The 18,880-nt window shown below is 46.2% G+C and overlaps 7 protein-coding genes across 7 annotated transcripts; 5 read left to right on the plus strand and 2 right to left on the minus strand.

Annotated features, from left to right (window-relative positions):
- Positions 1–398: 398 nt before the first annotated feature.
- Positions 399–1,638, minus strand: K444DRAFT_394513 (uncharacterized protein). Its single transcript, XM_024872472.1, has 2 exons — positions 1,356–1,638; positions 399–1,243 (listed from the first exon to the last, which is right to left on the minus strand). Exons 1-2 carry the CDS (start codon positions 1,482–1,484, stop codon positions 572–574), a joined length of 801 nt encoding a protein of 266 aa, XP_024737416.1. The 5' UTR covers positions 1,485–1,638; the 3' UTR covers positions 399–571.
- K444DRAFT_528584 (DUF1688-domain-containing protein) lies at positions 1,543–3,066 on the plus strand (the record flags this gene model as incomplete). Its single annotated transcript, XM_024874738.1, has 4 exons — positions 1,543–1,758; positions 1,815–2,304; positions 2,351–2,928; positions 2,983–3,066. 4 exons carry the CDS (start codon positions 1,543–1,545, stop codon positions 3,064–3,066), a joined length of 1,368 nt encoding a protein of 455 aa, XP_024737417.1.
- Positions 3,067–5,839: 2,773 nt separating this feature from the next.
- K444DRAFT_629456 (uncharacterized protein) lies at positions 5,840–8,627 on the plus strand (the record flags this gene model as incomplete). The annotated part of the gene is made up of 5 exons (XM_024883054.1): positions 5,840–6,165; positions 6,419–6,639; positions 6,688–6,908; positions 6,961–7,003; positions 7,084–8,627. 5 exons carry the CDS (start codon positions 5,840–5,842, stop codon positions 8,625–8,627), a joined length of 2,355 nt encoding a protein of 784 aa, XP_024737418.1.
- A 3,351-nt stretch (positions 8,628–11,978) lies between these two features.
- Positions 11,979–12,976, minus strand: K444DRAFT_394561 (uncharacterized protein). The gene is made up of 2 exons (XM_024872473.1): positions 12,766–12,976; positions 11,979–12,694 (listed from the first exon to the last, which is right to left on the minus strand). The coding sequence occupies exons 1-2, from the start codon at positions 12,901–12,903 to the stop codon at positions 12,251–12,253; spliced, it is 582 nt and encodes a 193-aa protein (XP_024737419.1). The 5' UTR covers positions 12,904–12,976; the 3' UTR covers positions 11,979–12,250.
- Positions 12,977–13,438: 462 nt separating this feature from the next.
- On the plus strand, positions 13,439–15,151 carry K444DRAFT_394580 (uncharacterized protein). Its single transcript, XM_024872474.1, has 6 exons — positions 13,439–13,778; positions 13,851–13,859; positions 13,939–14,254; positions 14,408–14,673; positions 14,727–14,763; positions 14,895–15,151. The coding sequence occupies exons 1-6, from the start codon at positions 13,761–13,763 to the stop codon at positions 15,038–15,040; spliced, it is 792 nt and encodes a 263-aa protein (XP_024737420.1). The 5' UTR covers positions 13,439–13,760; the 3' UTR covers positions 15,041–15,151.
- Positions 15,066–15,999, plus strand: K444DRAFT_629457 (uncharacterized protein; the record flags this gene model as incomplete). The annotated part of the gene is made up of 3 exons (XM_024883055.1): positions 15,066–15,318; positions 15,348–15,449; positions 15,518–15,999. 3 exons carry the CDS (start codon positions 15,066–15,068, stop codon positions 15,997–15,999), a joined length of 837 nt encoding a protein of 278 aa, XP_024737421.1.
- Positions 16,000–17,402: 1,403 nt separating this feature from the next.
- Positions 17,403–18,079, plus strand: K444DRAFT_721799 (uncharacterized protein; the record flags this gene model as incomplete). The annotated part of the gene is made up of 2 exons (XM_024888533.1): positions 17,403–17,645; positions 17,726–18,079. The coding sequence occupies 2 exons, from the start codon at positions 17,403–17,405 to the stop codon at positions 18,077–18,079; spliced, it is 597 nt and encodes a 198-aa protein (XP_024737422.1).
- Between the last annotated feature and the right edge of the window lie 801 nt (positions 18,080–18,880).

Consider the following 18,880-nt stretch of genomic DNA (forward strand, 5'->3'; position numbering starts at 1 on the left):
ACGAACAAATACGCCTAAGATCTTATCTTGCCGAGCAAGTCGGATTCTTCCAGAATTGCATGAGGTTCGTAGTCGGACGAGGTCAGTGCAAGTTACACCACTCTCCCGGGAATTACATCCTCCTTCCCTCTTCAGGAACGTCTCACATCGGATAAACTCAATGACTCGCGGCGCAAAACCCGTTTCTGGATACCATGGACCTGGGAACATCGAGCTCATCACATGACTGGGGCAGCTCGCATGGCACGATGGCACAGCGGCTGGTAAAGCCGACTGTGAGGTAGAAGCTCATATCTGTTTAATATCTCGATACGGCTACCCCATCTGTTGGAAGCTCGTTGCGAAAGATGTGTCGTGTTGTAGTCTTGTAGACGCTGACTCGTGGGGTCGCATCTCTCCCGCCCCGAGCTGGTTTTGCAAACCTCACTCGAGTCGGGGTCCTCGAACTGGATCGCGACGTGAACCGTGAGGGCCAGATTCTGACAGGCTTCGAGGATCGCCAGGGCTGTCGCCCCCCGCATAAATAAAGACACGGCTATCCTCCCAGAACGGCTGTCCACCTCCTCTGGCTTCATGGGCTGCCCACACCGCCACGCTCGAGCACCTCGTCGAGAATCTTCCTCCCCATAAACCCTCCCTCCCACGTTGGCTCTCCCAAACGGACGTGTGTCTTGGGTTCTTTCTCGAAGTCTCCGAGTCGAAGCGACACTGCTCCAGGGATGTTCGGAGTGATGTTCTGTTCCTGCATCAGAACGTAACATCGGAAGCACCCGCCATCATTGAATCCCTGCCCATTATCTCCCACTGGGTTACGCTCGTCACATCGCTGGGGAGAGGTGCAGCAAAGCAAAGCCGAGCCAACCCTATCAAGCTGACAGCCGGAAGCCAGAGCCAGCGGAAAGTTCAACGCGCTTCCGCGCAGCAGAGAACCACCCCACCGGTCTTTTGTTGGCGGATCTTTGGATTGGCGTATTGGCGCCCAGCAAGGGCCCTGGCGAAGGCAATAGAAGCGCGTCCCCTGAGTTGGGCCGGGAGTTGATGCTGGTGGGTTGCAGCAAGAGAGGGAGTCAGGAAGCTCTCGCTCCCATTGGCGGTCTGCGGCTCGAGCAATCCAACTCCAACAACAAAGTTCATCCCATCCCATCTCCTCCAAACTCCTTCCCACAGCTGCCAGCCCTCCAAACATCTCGACCAACGTTAAGTCGACCACCGCCGAGTCACACGGAGACCTGTATCTGCCATTGTGTCTGCCGCCGTTCTCCAATCGGGATCGCTCCAGACCGCCCGCCCGGCTAACTTGACAGGTGGACGAGCACGAGCACGAGTCACACAGACTCGATAAGCCCGCCCATCATTCCTCGATAAGTCGGAACCACGACGTCGCCTCGCGCCATGGGTCTCTTCTCTCGCAAGAAGACGTCTGGCTCCACGACCTCGGACGGCTCGCGCAAGAACTCTTCCAGTCTCGCAGACATCGGCTCCATGTCCTCTCAATCATCACTCAAATCCCCCGTCACGCCCGGAACCCCGGGTTTCTCGAAGATGGCGAAGCCAATTGCCCCTACCATTCCCAAGATCAACCTCCCCAGGGCGCCAGATCCACACGTCGACCCAGCAGGATACCTGCGGGGCATTGGCGCCGTGCGCGAGAGATGTCTGCCGGTGCTGGAGAAGGCGAAGGCAAACCAATTGAAACATTTCGATGTCGACATGAGCAAGTTCGACAACACCACGAGATTCGTCGTGTCAATTATCAAGGTGGCATTCCTGCTGTACCACCTTAATTAACGAAGCTAATTGTCGGTCTTGTGCAGCGCGATTTCGATCCTGATTATGCAAGCATCCCACCTCACGGCCGCTGGCAGCACTTCAACGCCGGAGGACGAGACCGAATCGCAGAACTGCTTTCGAGCTGGCCACAGGAGATAGATCCCTCGGAGCGATGCCGGCGGCTTATCGACCTCTTCCTCGTTTCTGTGCTGCTCGATGCGGGGGCTGGAACGGCGTGGTCGTACAAGAGCAAGCAGAATGGTCGGATATACAAACGAAGTGAGGGGTTGGCCATTGCGAGTTTCGAGATGTTCAAGGATGGGCTTTTCAGCAGTAATAAGCAGCAAAGACATCAAGTCGATGCGGCAGGATTGAAGGAATTGACGGTTGAGAAGATGGTAGCTGGCCTACAAGTTACAGAGCAGAACCAAATGTCAGGGTTGGAAGGACGCGCCAGTCTTCTTATCAGACTGGCAGATGCGTTAAATAACGACACTCTCTTTGGCGCAGATGGCAGGCCCGGAAATATACTGGGTAATTCCCCCCTCTATATCATTGAAAGTAGAACTGACACATTCAGATTACCTCCTCTCCCACCCCACAACCCAAGCTTCCTCCGTCCCGATCGTCTCCCTCCCAACCCTCTGGTCCGTCCTCATCGACGGCCTGGCACCCATCTGGCCCCCCTCTCGCACTACCCTCGATGGGACCTCCCTCGGGGACGCCTGGCCACTCACCCTCCTCGCGCTTGTCCCCGCAACGCAACCCTGGGAAACGATTGTCCCATTCCACAAACTGACACAATGGCTCTGCTATTCCCTCATGCAGCCGATGTCCAAGCTAATGAATATCCACTTCGCGGGCGCCGAGCTGATGACCGGGCTCCCAGAATATAGGAATGGAGGGTTATTTATCGATACGGGTGTCCTGACGCTGAAGAGTGCCGATGAGGAGAGGGGGCTACAGAGGTTTAGAGAGGAAGGCTTGAAGAAGGGGAGTACGGTTGAGGTTGTGCCAATGTTTACTCCTGATGACGATGTGATTATCGAGTGGCGGGCTGTCACGGTGGGCTTCCTGGATTTACTGTTGGAGGAGGTGAATACTGTGCTGGGATTTCAGTTGACGCTGCCGCAAATGCTGGAGGCGGGTAGTTGGAAGGTTTGTTCCCCTTGCTCCTTTGATCTTGATGTCTTGTGCTAATGGAAAGAACAGGGAGGCAGAGAAATGGCCGAAATCTCCCGTCCAAATACGCAATGCCCGCCAATCGCAATCCTCTCCGACGGGACCGTCTTCTAATCACCTCCCTTCTCTTTCAACCCCTCTTCAACTACTTCGCCTTCTCACCCTGTACCTTCTACGAACCAATTCAGCCACAAACCCGCTGGAAAGGAATGGTCTACCACGATGGTTTCTGATCTCAATCAACAAAAGTTACTGTATGCTAGTGAAAGTGTGAAAAGATGTGTGACCCGATTTGATTGCTAGATGGCTTAGTCTAGCAAGGAGAGAGCAATCGGAGGATGATCCTTGAAGCAGACAGGGCGGAAGGAGATAGCTAGATACCCTTGATGAATACTATGCCAATTGAACGTTCCCCTTCCCGATCGATATAACCAATTATGCATTTGACATGTGAACCCGCTCCGTGCCAGGCTGGAGAGGCTCTTAAGCGAGAGTCCCTTCGCATATGCATATGCATGTGGCCCACATAGTCCCTTCAGCTCTTCAAAGTCTTCCAACCAGCTTTCTGTTTGCTCAGCAGAAGTGATGAGCTTGGGTCTGCATGAGTTCGATCCGCGGACCGCTTCACTCCCACAAGCCTCAAACTCCCTTGTATTCCCCTGCATTCGATGACAGCTCACGTATAGGCTAGCCGTTCGCTACAAGCAGTGTTTAGGTTGAACATGCTTTGGGTACGGGACTTGAGAATGCTTGCTTGGTTGCATGGTTGGGTTGGTTGTTTTTTTCTGCAGGCGGGACAATGGGAATAAAGGGGGAACGACAGTGGAATGGCAGTTGGCAACAATTTTTCATCTGGTGATACTATACCATGGTAGGTGTGACTGGGCGATTTGTTGTGTTTCTAATCATAAATTGACAGTTACCTGCCCGATAAAGAGGCAGCGAGGGATAAGGCGATGACTGGATCGATGGGATTTACCCCATGGGTTCTCCTTGCATGGACATGTGGCGCAGACCGTCGGTTTTGATTCCCTGCTCATGGTGCGTTGCATGTTTTTATATACATCAGCTGCGGAAGAGGACTGGGATTCTTGGTGAGATTGGCATCCCTGTTGATACTGTAAAATTTGCTGACAATGTCCCCCCCTCTCTGGACAGAAGTCCTGCATATCTCATTCACAGCGCACCGCCATAGCCAAGAGCGTATAGTTCCACGGACAGGTATAAAAACTGCTTCCTTGGGGAGAGCTAGCTAGAAGAGCAGGAAACTTTCTATCCGTGCAGGAGACTTGGCCCATCTAACTGCTGTTTGAGAGATCCACCCTCAGACAAGGAAATACCTACCCTCAGCATCATTCGAAGTTTTTAGTAAGTTGTGTGCCTTGACTTGAGTAGTTCTTAATTCCTGCTGTTAGGAGACGAAAATGACAATGAAATGGAAAATGACAACAATTCTCATCTGCAATATTTCTCGGTGGCAGGTTCTCCCACAGCGTTCTGTGCTTCGTCATCAACAATCAACGATTTCAGTATGCTAACGAGCGATTTGGAGGCAAGACGAGTTTGAAGGACTGATCGATGGGCTTCTTACCGCGGCTTTTCCTAAATGGGTTTCAAATACCTCAGTTTAGTTGCGATTCCTTGTGCTGGTGCATTGCAGCCTTTCCATACGCCCTTCAAGGTAGGGACCAGCAGGTCACTCGTGGCTATGCGCAGATGTTGACATACCAGGTAATCTCACATGGAAATGTTCTCATGGCATTCTACATTTTCGTCTTTAGACTTAAGCAGTCGCTGCTCCATCTTGAGATACGTCCTGGTGGCTTGAGCATTCCGCTCAATCAGCCAGAGCCTCCGTAGGAGATTATTTTCCGGCCGTTTAAGAATCAGGTATTGGTTCCAGGTTTGTTTGTATATGAATTTTGTAGTGTCTACGGTCCTAACATAGCCATCTCTTTAAACCTATCGAGATTTTGTTACGGTGTCTGTCCTCGCCTCTATGCCATACTTATCAATAGTCTCTACCAACACTGATAGAAACGAGGTTAGAAATTAAAAGGTACGGTATCTTTAGGTATTGGTATTTATACCCTAAGCCCTGAAACATGGCTGTTATATCAGCGATACTCAATGGAAATGTTCTCACGACACTTTCCATTTCCGTCCCTGGACCTGAGCTGCTGCTGCTGCTTTAGCCTGAGCTATGGTGAGCAAGCTTAAGCCGAGGGTGAGTATTCCTGAGCACTGCCTAAGCACACGCTAAGTAAGACTGAGCATGCACTGAGAGGCCATTTTAGCTCCTAGAGGGGCTCGTTCTGGCTCCTCTGATGCTCGGTTACACTTTCCTCGCTTGTCTCCAGGCACAGATCCCATTTTGGCTCCCTTGCAACCTTAATTTACCAAAGAAGATGTGGCCTCGGTTTACTAGACGCGGCCAACGAGGTAAGCTTGGGGAATGACCTTTTTCGCCAATTTTTGTCTGCTGAAAGCTGCCCAAACACGGAGGTTCCACGACCCTGTCATTCCTTGCTTCGCATGCACTGCAGCCTCCTGTGGCTTTTCAACACACCTGCCTTTCTTGTCAACTGTAGGAATTGCAAACATGCCCGCTGCGAAATACGCTAACTTGTCAGAAGGAAAGTAGCCTGCTCCCCCTGGCCTGGTGCTATAACCTGCAACACCTGCACGGATGATAATGCAGAGAAGTTTTGTTCGTGTCTCAAGATCTCCATACCCTGTAAATAATTAATTACAATGCAAAGCTTTGGAACTGGGGTCAAGCTTCCATATCTACATATCTTCCCGATGCCTTCGATGAACGTGTCTAAATTCTTGGTTGACCTCGTCTTTCCAATCAAAGCACACTATCATCTCAATGTTGATTATAATGAGCAAAGAGAGAGAGGAAAAGCGACTCCAAAGAGAACTGGGCATAGTTTTCAAAACAACTATCCTTCCAGATCAATGGCCAACGCACCTTTTCAATACGTTTCAGCAGGTCAGATCTTTCCAAAAATTCGACATCTTGACCTTCCCCATGGGCGACCTTTCCACCTCATCTCATCAACTTCTCTGGAGAGGCGAAACAACAAAACGTGCAAGGGAGATTGTTAGAATTGCAGCAACTCTTATCGACGATGCGCCTGTCGAAATGGACACGCGACTGCGATTGGAACAGGATGTCTTGCGTCGTTTTTATCTGGCTATCGATTGGTAAGCTGCGCTGTCGAAGCAGGTATCTCATGTTCTGACATACAAAGCATATCCTGTGGTAAAAGACTGTGGAGGCCAGAAGTAGAAGTAGTAGTGGAGTGTCCAGGTGCTATCAAAAGGAATCTAGATACTCGGCGGGGAAACCGCCGACCATGTCAGTGTCCTGAGGCGCTGAGACTATCGAATTTGTAAGTTTTTAGCAACTAACTTAAGGCATTGTCTATCTCATGCTAACGTTGCGCTATCCTTGCAGGAAGGAGACCGACACAATATTTTCAACCAGAGCGGATGAAATGATGTCGTTTGATTTCTCTGAGAACCGGTCCGAGGAGCACCTCAAGAACAGGCGGCCTGATCGAATTCTCGGGTTCCAGGAAACAAACAGCCTCAGTCGCCGGTTTGCCCAACATGATCTGATGGCTGGTCAACTAGGAGATGATCCCGCACTTAAGACTTTATGGGAAACGGTGGAAAGTACAGTTTTAAATCATAAAGGAAACGCTCTTCTCTTTCCCTTTCTAGTCATCGAGGCCAAATCAAGATATGGCGCCTCATTTGATGCCTGCAATATACAAACTGCACAGCCAATTTCGAAGATGCTTAAAATACAGGAAGATCTACAAGCGAAGTCTCAAATGACACTGGAGTACGGAGGGCCACTCCTATGGTATATTGCTTACAGAGGAGAGGGCTGGCGACTATCCGCATGTTATATCTCTGAAAAGTCTGACGAGCATTTATATGTAAGCATACGGTTGAATTACATCCGTTCAATGGCATTGCTAATTTAAGTAGGAAATTGTCAACCTCTGGAGCGGCCAATTGAACGACGGAGACAGTGCGCTGCAACTACTTCTCATCATTGACTACATATACGACTGGGCCCGCGATGTATTTAGGCCTTCAATAATTTCCCAGCTAGCGATGCGCCGATGCTTGCGAATCCTACTCAAGACAAGGGCCGAGTCCACGACAATGGCTTCACCACGGCTGATACCGACAGCGATGTTTTCTCACTTGGCAGGAAAAAACAAAGAAAGGATATTGAGACTTGGGGTGCCGCCGTCGAGGACACTACAGAGGTGATGCTGGAGGAGGAACTCAGCCTCATTAAGTGGGCGACTTATGATTCATCATTAGGCGTTTTCCGCCCAGGATGTATTGTCGAGTCCTTGTTCCGATGCCTCTGCATTACCAAAGAGAATGTTGATGCACTATTCTCAACCCTACCGAAAGGACGCAGTCCTAAGAAGCTTGCTAGAAACGCAGAGAATGTCTTAAACGTTAACCATGTTCTGGTATCAGAAGATGTACTTGGGAGGATGGAAGAAATTTGGACTAACAGAGCCAGACGGCGTCAATGCCAAGATGTCCCAGAAAAACACTTTTTCACGACAATCAACTATCATGCATCCTTTGCTGGAAACTGGGAGCTGAAGAGGGTCATATCTTGTCTTGCGTTTGATGAAGAAGCGTTGAACCTACTCCGCCAGTACCATGGACGAAAGTCGATCCCAGTCGCCATCAAACGTGCCAAGATCTTAGGGAAGGATAACGCAGAAACCTTGCTGACTGTCTTGAAAAATCAGACAGTGCAACAAAACCTCGCATCAGCTTTAGCTTCACAAAGGCAGGAACTACGCCCTGTAGCTGGTGTTTCATCCTCACGCCTTAGCCCTACTTTTGAGTTTGCAGACCAAAGTCGATGCTGGTTTGATGACAAAGGCTTCAAATGGGACTCGGATACAACGGCAAGTGAGGTCATAGATCAGGTGTATGATTGGTGCAAGAAGGGTTCTGAAGAGCCAACACAGCCATACATTCGATTCTCTCAGCAAATGAGTTCGCTGACTGATAACTCCACCGATTCGACTGTCGCAGCACACTTTCCTAATTGCGAACCTAGGCAAGACGAGCAGTATGTCCTAGCAGCATCGCATATATACGATAAAAGGTCGAACGAGTCACCTTTACATCTTTGCTTGTATGTCGTTCCCGGTCAGATGGAGCCTCCGAGCAAAAAGCTGCTAGAACAGACTTTGCGGAAACTGCTTGAGAGTGACTTGGTCTACTTGGTCAACCCCAAGCCAAACTCTTGGAAGGACACATGCCAAAAATTGCGGACGGGGAAGTTCACCAAGTACATATGGGACGCTACTAAATTGTGGAAAGACGAAATCAAACAACAGCTCACTTCAAGAGATCCTGTAACATTACCCGCTCTCGAAACTAAGCCTAAACCGATATGTGGAAACCCTTCGCGACAACACACTCGGTCGCTATCTCCATCTCCTTCACCAGGACCTACATCACCTTCGTGTATACCTCCGCTGGTAGAGACTGGCAACTTCCTGAAACGGCCATTCGAGGCTACAGATGGGGATGAGATTTGGGAAAGCGAGAAAAGGTTCAAGGCTACCAATGATTGTGTGAATGATGAGATCATAATCATCGATGATTGAAACTATGAGATTAGTATGTTCGACTGGCGTCCTGCTATATAGAGGCTAGAAATATAAGAGAGAAGATAAAATAAGAAGAAAAAATGATTCTCAAAAGGTATTAACAAAAATATCCTTATAGATCCAAAGTCTCTTGATCTATTGTTATATATTAGCAGTGATATATATGCGATCCTTATTGGGGTGGAGGGGACTTTTTAAGCGCCTTATTAAAAGTTGATAATCTCTAATAAGGCTATTTTTAGCTGCGCTAAGCCTGAGCAGGCCTGAGCAGACCTGAGCTTAAGGTGAGCCGACCCTGAGCTGACCCTGAGCAAGGCGGCGCTGCTCATGTGAGAATGGTATTCAAACGTTGGTCGAACTCAGGTTGCACATGATTCCAGATCGCCCTACGAGTAATAGCTCCTGGAAACACGCAAAGCAACATGTTAGCCTTTCTCCAACTTCTTGAATGGACGTAAGTAGTGCCGCAATATAAGAAACCTGAAACGGACGTATTTTATGAAATAAACAACACCAAAATAGGTAAATTATGACAGCTTGATGACAAGGTCTTCTACTTCGTCTCATCATTCAAGATGAGGTGCTCTGTAGGATATATCGGCAGCGTGGTCTCGTCGCCTATGTGCCGGCATGGATCTTGGTGCCAAGCCACAAGACATTGGCATTGTTCACAAAGACCAGAGACACTTTCATTTTGAGGGAGACTTTGTGTTGGCTCCGCGTTCATCACGTCTCCTGGACGAAGAGGATTGTCATGTGCCTTGCCACCCAACCGTACCCCATGATGCTGCTTGTGCATTAGATCGGCGATGTTGTTGGAATCGATACCCACGTACCTGATCCTGCATGGCCAAAGCTCTATCCTCAAAAAGCTCCGGGAAGCTAATATTGATCTAATTGCGTCTCGTCAGAATCATGATCGCTGAATGGTGGGAGTCTGATATCTATGAAAGCGTTGAAGCTTGTTGTGAAAGAACTACACGTGCTCGGTGGATCAAATGGAGGAAAGAAATAGTCAATTTCCCGCCATCAAAAGGAGGCATAAAATTAAGCAAGCATGAAGAGGGCGTTGTTTTCCCCTAGAGCAGTTTTGCAGAGCTTTCAGCGCCAAAGCTCTTCCTGGGAGTCCCTCTACCAACGATACTTCACCGCTTTCAAGCAGATCTCCAGTGTGGGGAAAAAACTACTCAAGCTACTCAAGCTACTCTAGAGTAGTCTTGAGTAGAGTAGAGTGGAGTAGAGTTTGAGTAGCGTAATGTGGTGCTTGAGTAGCGTAAAGTAGTCACGTGCTAGTTATATAAATCTGGTAAATTATTATTTATTTAATTATTAATAAATAAAATAAGATACCTATTTAGTAATACTATATAAGCTAAACTAAAACTTATATAAGGCTACTTAAAAAGACTTAATAAGAATGCTTTTGAAATAATATCTTATTTAAAAAGCTAGGAAAAAGAGAAAAAATATTATATAAAAAATGTTTTAAGGAAAAGTATTAGTTTTTTATAAAAGAAAAGTAATATTTAAGTCTATTACGTAATTTAGATATAATAAGAATACTTTGAGAAAAGGATTTCTCCCTGGTAGCTAAAGAAGCCTAAAGGTATTATTAAAGTTTATTTTATTTACTAAGCCTCGCTATTACTTAATTAAGTAAAATACTAGTACTAGGCCTGGGTTGCCCTAAAGCCTTACTAAATTAGGCTAGCTTATTACGTGAAATACTACATATAGCATTATGTGCATATTACTCAACTCCTCTAGAATATTCTAGAGTAATTAATTAGAGTATTATAATAGGGATATAAAACAAGTAGTAATATATAGAGTTGAATAGGCTTCCACAGCATGAGATCACGACGTACGAGTGAGACGTGAAATTAATGAGTGAAGGTTGGTTTGTTTCTATAACAGAGAAGGAAAGAGGGGTAATATATGCGGACTGCGGACTGCAGATGTTCGGAGGTCACATGACAGAACCATGTGACCAGGGGAGAAATCCCCACCACAGTATGAGTAGTGAGAAATATATTTGAGTAGAATATAAGTAGGGTTCACTACTTTACTCTACTCTACTCTTTTCCCACACTGCGGGCCATGTCTCGCTTGCTCGCCTCACTTTCCGCAGCCAGTAAGTCGACGCCTCATTTTCCTCAAATTGACGCCCTCCCCAAACCAATAAAGCTATAATTAGAGCTATCTAAATAGGAACAAACTTGTAGTCCCGGCTCTCGCCTTAAAGTTCTTGTGATTGCGCACATACCTTTTGAAACTACTCAAATTCACACTTCATTTGATAAGTGTGTACGACGGTCGCGGTCAAAAGTCTAGAGATTACAGAGTCCAAGCGCTATAATACCCTGTAATCTTCTCAGTCGCATACTGAAAGTCACTAAAATTATAGGCTTCCAGCCTTATTATAAGGCGCCTGGAAGAGTCTTTGTTGATTTGCACACATACCACGCCACGTCGTAATAGCCTAACACTCGCTAAAGTGGCCTATAAGTCCCTGTGGATTTAGCGACTTAGTCCCTGTACTACAGGGATATGCCCTGTAATATCCAGACTTTTAACGGCGGCCTTCGTAGGTTGATTGATTGATTGATAGCTATTTACGTCCAGCGGAGTACCAGAGTACCAGTGAAACTCGTTATCCTGTGACCTCCCGAAGGATATGAGGAGGTGCTAAGCTATGGAATTATAGTACATAATGTGCAGACCCCAGAATGCATTTCTAGTATGAGCGAACGTGCCAATAGGCTGGTAACTGTGAACCTTCCCCGCCGGTTGGGATGGCCACCAGAGTATACGTGAGAGGGAGACCCCCAAGAGTTGCTCTTGGAGAGCGTGTGGTGTATAGCTGAAAGGCCTAGGTTCGGAGCTGAAGAACACAGCGCGCGGCCTTCGTAGGTAAGTGTTGAGAAGGCAACGCAAAAGGTCACGTGCAATGGTTCTCCGATGACGACGGTCCATTCTACGGTGATCTAAAACCTATTTATAGACACCCAAATAACCCCTATTATCCCTGAAACCCCCTGTTTAGCTGAATTGCCACTGCCAGCCCTAGGCACCCATTTCCAACAGAAAGGAAGGGGTGCGTTTGACCACGTGATCTTCATGATTTCCTCTCTTTACGTTCACTCCCCAAGATTCACCGGCCTTTAATAAGTCTACTGTAAGCCACTTAGTATATTTAACCTTAAAAAACAAGTTAAGAACTAGAACGAGGGTGTTATGCTCGATTTGTCATCAAGTGATGGGTATAATATAGAGCTGGTTAGCGGCGTTTAGATAATAACATGACAGTTCCTTGAGTAATCCAGGAACAGAGGGGGGCGAGGGCGGGGCGACACTGACCATCACTCGACAAATCTATATGAGTAGTGCTGTGTCAAGCTGTGACTGAGAATAAAAATAACTGAGTTCGTTATAAGAAAACCAAGACAAAAGAATACGCCAACACAAGTATTGCGCACCAGTCCTGTAAACCCAAATATTTTCCGGCATGGTATCAGCTGGAAACTGCAGAGAGTATCTCAGAAACCCATTGCTTCAAAGTCTGTCCACCCTCCATCGTCGCCTGCTCTATCCATTAATCCCATAACCTACCCTTTCCATCACAACTGGGCTTGAGACTCGCTGCGCGACCTCTTGAACCTAGACGCCAGGACATCCTCAATAGACCTCTTCAGGTTCTCCGTCTTCTCCAAAAATGCTTCTATAGTACCGTACAGCACATCATTCACTAAGATTGATTGGTCGAGCTCCTCTTGCAGGGCCATGAGGGTCATTTTGCTACGTTGACGGAAGGCTATTTGAGAGATACGGTTTTGCTGCCTGCGCTTTTCTGACTTGTCGGCTGCTGGTGGAGATTTCGCAATTTGGCCCCGCCCCTGTGAACGCCTCGTTTGGGCTCGAACGGTTTTTGGAGATGGGGAGACTTTCGAAGCGTTATTTCCCGCTGCAGGTGAAAGTTGAGTCCCAGCTACTTCGGATGCTGTGGGTGCCCCCTTCACTTGGGAGCTTGAGGGGGAGCCGTATTGCAAAGTTTCTTGTTCTGACTGACGAGGTTATGTTAGCCTTGATGATTTCACTCGGGTTAGAGCACTTGTGGTGTAACAAGGAGAAATACCCAGAGTAGAGGATCAAGGGACATTGATTGACAATTTATTTCATAATCGGGTGGCCCAAGTCTTGCAAGTGTTGTTGGATATTGAAAACTATTGTGGTGAGTGTCCCAACCACAGTATTGACCGTATCCGTCTGTCATGGTTCTGAGGATTTATCTCGAAACAAAGACAGCAGAGTCCTCATGTCTCTCAATGGAGGTTCGAGGGATTTCATCGTTTCTATATTCTCTATTGAGGCTCGTCGGCCTAGCAAACTTGTGAGAAATGCAGAAGGCATTTTTAAATCCGATCTCGTTTACTCTTAAAGTTTTGAATATCCTTTATTGGCGATCTCGAAGAGCCTCGCGTTGAATTAGGTCATCAAGCGGTAAAAAGTAATTGTATGAGTACTTTGTGTTCATGTTTCAAATCACGAGCCTTTGTGCGAATCGGAAGCAATTCCTGAATGATCGAGATTTAGGGATGCCTCTAAGTGGCAATTCAGGTAAAAACCAAGTTCAGGATGCATTATTCAGCTACGTGCATGATGGAGGGTGCCGTGGAGTGAACGCTAGACGGATACGGAAGTGGCTGTCCGTTTTTGTGAGGTTTCCCGTGGCTGCCGCTCAAGTGCCTGAGACGTAACTAATCAGAGCATTGAGTTCGTCCCAGCCCAATCCCATTCCTTGGGAAAAAGAAACCTTCTGGGGAGCCACAGAGTTTTGGGCTCACGGCCTGTGTCCCATAAATTTTCATGGCCTTCTTCTGCCTTCTGCCGAGGTGTACTGCTGCAAGTGATGCGGAGACATGATGCGACGCTGACTCAAATGGGCAAACCAGACAAGTACCACATCCTTCCAGCCCCTTTTTGGAAACTCAAATGAACGAAGCATGCTTCAACACACCTGTCTGCCAGCGCAATCCTCCCAGTTATCCGAAACAGAGGAATCATCATCACCTTCGGACAGTGGGGGGCCATTCCAGCACTTAGAATTCATTGCAGAAGAAGTCCATGTGAATGACCCAAGCCAATCGCGTAAGGAAACCCACCTGTCTGTATAACTGATAATACATTGCTAACCTCATATCTCGATCGAGCATAGTGCAGTCCCCAGTGGTAGGTTCCTCGATCCCCTCCGGTTCTTTCACCTCAGTGGACCTTACCTATCCCGCATGAAGCTAAAATTGGCATCCAGAATCTACATTTCGTCCCCGAAACGGGGACAGCCCGCCCCCGCGGTACACTGCGAGAACTGATCCGTTCCAATGCACGGCGTAAGCCACGTCGTCGACCAAGACAGTCGAGCCGAGCAAAGCTCAAACCCCGAAACGAGGAGAACGACAGCAAGGATGCAGATGAAGTCAGGTTAACCGGAAGAAGCCCTGTCATTCAATGTCAGTTGGAAGCCACAAAGGCCCGTTTACATCGCGGTCCAGAATGCAATGCTATGGATCCTTTCTATACCTTGCCCATTTCAGAGGTTGGCCAAACTCAATTCTTAACCTATCATTGTGAGTTTCTACTCAATCTTTACTTTGAACCGGCCGCATCAAAATCTTCTGGAATGATGTGAAATTAGCAATCTGATGCGATAAGACCCCCAACCCCACTTTGCTGCCATTTCCAGTTCGTTGCATTTGAACTGATCAAATACTTGGTGGCAGATCAAACAGTATTCGCTGAAAGCGATTGCCCAGTCAACCCAAGGAAAGAATGGATACCCTTTGCCATGACAGATCCGGCACTTTTGCACGTAACCCTAATGTTTTCAGCATGGCAACTGGTGGCCCTTCAAGGGAAACCGCCTCCCCCAGTAGTAATGTATCACAAAGCAGAGTCAATCCGTTGGCTGAACAAAAGTCTTCTGAAGACAAACCACGTTGCCACAGATGCATCAATTGCCGTTGTGGCAAACTTGACTAAGTTTGAGGTTTTTAGCCAATTCCGCCACAACTTCATACTTAACTAATAACCTGGTGTTAGAATATAGCAGCAAACGCACCGGGTGTCAAAGTACACAGTACGTAAAGAACGTATTTCTTTATCTCATACCCGGGCTCTTATTTTCCCCTGCTCAGAGAGATGTCTCATCCTCCCGGCTCCCGCCCGGCTCTCTACTCCCGCAGAAAATGCGTTGCTAAGTTGTCTTAGTGGACGGTCTAGAGGCGTTGATAAAAACCAGAGGTGGAATACAAGCCCTGCCTGTGCATTCACATACAAGAAAATTGGCCACCTGGTTAGTGAAACCCCTATTTTTCCTATCCGTTATGGTATTTCCTAATTATTTAACCGCATAGGGTGGACGTCGAGGCCGCAAATGTAATGGAAACCCAGCCACGCTTCAAATTACACATACAGGATGACGAAGAACGACCGGAAAATTGGGGACTGTACAGTTCACTGGCCATGTTATACGAAGCCAAGCTTTTCCATCTCACTGGCTTGCAAGAGCTCAGTAGGGAGACGATGCAGGTGTATTGGGCCATACGCAATCTCTCTTCTCTGAAAGATTCCGCGATTCACTTAACTCGGAAAGTTGAATTCCCCTCGTGGAGTGACATGCTGGAGAGGATTGGTAAGCCTATTTCCATATCAATTTGATAGCAACTCGGTTTGAGAGCCGAGTGCCTTGGGACTTGTTGGGAGCTACCGTGGCCCTTCATGTTGGGGAATTGACTCATCCACTCCCGGAGATCCCTCTTGAATGTAAGTGAGTTGTATATACTAACTTGGCTTTTAAGAACGTCGAGTGGTCGCATTGCTCCTGTCCGAAGTCGTCAGATCTGGCAAGCCGAAACTGTCCATATTCATGCTCTTCGCGAACGCTGTCATATTCCACATCAACATGTTCATGCGAGATCTTCCGCGGGGCTTGCCCTTTTATAACCTACTCTCCGATCGATTGCGAGTTAACTTAGAGGCTGTCGACCTAGTATATCTGCATAAGGAGTATCCTGAAATGATACTTTGGATTCTGCTGATGGGTGGTTTGGGGAGCTCGGGCACTCCTAATCGTCGATGGTACGCTAAACTTTTCGCTGGGATCTGTGTATCTTCGGGGCTACGAGGAGGGAATGCAATTTCGCATGCATTGGCCGGGTTCCTCTGGACTGAATTATATCGGACGCCGGTGACTAGCGGGTTCTGGAATGATGTTGCTAGGGCTCAGGGAATTGAGGGAGGCTACGACGTAAGGACACTCACAGCGCATGTCTCAGTGGCTGTTTTTAATGCACCCCCGGATATGTCAGAATAATATTAATCATGATTACTTTCAAGTCCACTCATTCCCTCATTGCTAACTTGCTCCTCGGACCCCCTGTCTCCTATTAAAAGAAATATAAATAAGTAAAATTATTAATTAAATAATCTTTTATATAATAATTTTATACTTTCTTTAAGCTTCTTTAACTTTATTATAAATTTTAAAATAAGAAGTTATAATCTTGCTTTATAAGCTTTATTTAATAAAAATAAAAAGTAAAATTCTATATAATTATTAAGGAAATTAGAGATTTAGTAATAATTATTATATTAAAGAAAGCTTTAAAAACTTTATTATTAAAACCTTTAATTTTATTTCTCTTTTTAGTTTAAGCTTTATATTAAATTTATTTAAATTACTAGTTTATAATAATTTGGCTTTTACTTTTAGCTTTTAATATTATAATCTAATAATAATAACTTAAGTAATTCATTATATCTCTTAATATTTATATATTATATAATCCAGTTTTATAATAAATATAATAAAATTACTAATAAGATACTTTTAATTTTAATATATTTAGAATACTTAAAGTGGAATTTACTAAAACTAATTATATAAATAATAAATTTGATTCAAGTAAAAAAGATATTTTAATAATATTTTTGGAAAATAAAGAGAAAGAGAGAGAGAGAGGAAAGAAATAGGGGGGTGCAGGGTAAAAACAGTAGAATAATCGTTTAGTAAACGATTACTAATCGATTATAATAATAGCTAATCGATTACTAATAGATTGCTCAGCAATCGTTGCCGAGCCTAAATTCCCCTATCTCACCGCTTTTACTTTTTCCCCACCTATATTCAGTATCATGTGGCTATATTGATGCTGGATTTTTTTTTGTAGCGGTTCTCCATGATTCTAACATAGAATGCAAAAATAACACTCAATGGTTGCCGCTATAAAAACAATCAGCTGGTCATTCCGACTACTTCTCTTATCTTTAGTAGCTAATGTAATGCCATATCCGGTTGGGATTACATTGGGCACACTTACTTGTAAGTAAATCGAGATTGAGGGAGACCCTGGACATATCTCAATTTTTTTCAATTGAACTAAGTGATTGAAACAGGAGTTCCGCTTACTACACCGACGCTGATGAATTGGTCTCCGTTGCTCGCGTTGTAGCTAACCATGAATGGCAGTCATTTTTCTCAGAGACGTGGAAAGATCCCAAGAATCAGGCGTTAGTACAGCCGTGCTTCTTTTGGACAAAATCAATAGCTCACCGTCCACGTTATAGATCACTGAGTGACGCGGAGGTAGCCTCTCTCTTTAGAGCGACATTGCAACAGATCAAGACTGTTACTATTAATTCTATCGTTGTTCCTGTCCATATTGGAATCACGCTCTGGGTACACTGAAACAAGCCGCGATTGATGAGGGATTGATAATGGAGTATCAACAAGTTACTGGCAGCCTAAACGCAGATCGACTTGCGTACAATATGGATTCGTGTACGGAATTCAAGCTGCCACCAAACGAAAGTTGCGATCTTGATTACACCAATTTGGCCCTAGTCTTCAATTACGAGCCCGAACGCCTTTCAGTAGCTATGCTCGATGTTGGGCGGTATATTTGCAAGCCGTATAACATTGAACACTACTCAAAGTTTGGAGAGATGAGTGGCAGTATCGTAAGTGCTCACCTTTTTTGTCATTGCACTTTCCTCTATCTATAGCAAGTATACTTAGCTCACACAATTCTCTTCTCTAGCTTGACCCCGCCCGACATCAGGAGTTATCTGAAAATCTCAAGCTTTATTTAGAAGTATTCAACGCAGGAATGAGAAAGAAGTGGTCTTATCAAGACGCACTGAGTTATCTGCGGGCCGTTGTACTAAGTGGCGAAGCCTCAGACTCAGGCATGGAAGAGATGCGTCTTGCTCTTGCGTCTGCTCTCCCAGAGTACCAGGACAAGTTTCGCATGTCGTTAGATTCCCATTTCGTTGGCGCTTTTGGAGCTGCGCAGAGGGCAAGGCATATTGTGCAGAATCCGAAGTTCCTTTCCCCGTCAGATCCGGGGTATGCACCTGGGAATCCGGGCGGACATGTACACGAAGAGTTGTGATTAGTCATTTGCAGCTACTACGATGTTGGAATTAGCAAGAGGCGAGACTGTGGTAGGCGAATAGTCTAAAGTTCTGACCTTGGTTGAGTAATCATTACAGCCAAGTTTTGTTATTATACCTATCATATCAGTGTGCCCCTGTCAACCCCTGCAACACCCCTATTTTGCTCGCGTAGCATTCTTAAAACATGGGTGTATGCCCAAAGCAGGAATTTTGAATCTCGACTCTCTTTTAGATGCATAAGCACCTTTTCAGGGCAAATCCAGAGAGGGTGCTCATATATTTGAGAAAGTGATCCCCTTCTAGCCCCCTTCCCCCGCGCTTAGCAAGCTAATTTTTGTAATTTTATTGTAAAGTAAGACTTTCTTTTTCGGCTATTCTTTAGCCCCCGGCACACGCACAAAAGGTAAGCAAGAAGCATGTCCCTCTCTCGCCCCTTGCAATCGCTTAAAAAGTATATCCTCAAGGTACACGCGTAACGGCGTGCCCCTAGCCTATTAAGGTCCTAGTATTAGTAGAGATAAGCTTTAGAACTCCCAGAATTAGCACGATGGCTAGGTGCAATACTACTTACCTATCATTGTCACACGTTCATATGCATTCGCTTCACCAGGACCGGACGGAACATGGAAAGAGGTTCTGATTTCGAATTAATCTGATTCACGGGTGCCAAAGTTGTCGGGACATAGCTGCCTATTCAGGCCTAGCTCTATTTCAACTCTGTCCCTACATATGAGGGCATTCCCTCTTCTCTACTACTGAACATAAACAAATCAACACCAATACAATCGTTTCTACTG

This window comes from Hyaloscypha bicolor, assembly GCF_002865645.1.
Source record: "Hyaloscypha bicolor E unplaced genomic scaffold K444scaffold_60, whole genome shotgun sequence".
NCBI classification, from domain to species: domain Eukaryota; kingdom Fungi; phylum Ascomycota; class Leotiomycetes; order Helotiales; family Hyaloscyphaceae; genus Hyaloscypha; species Hyaloscypha bicolor.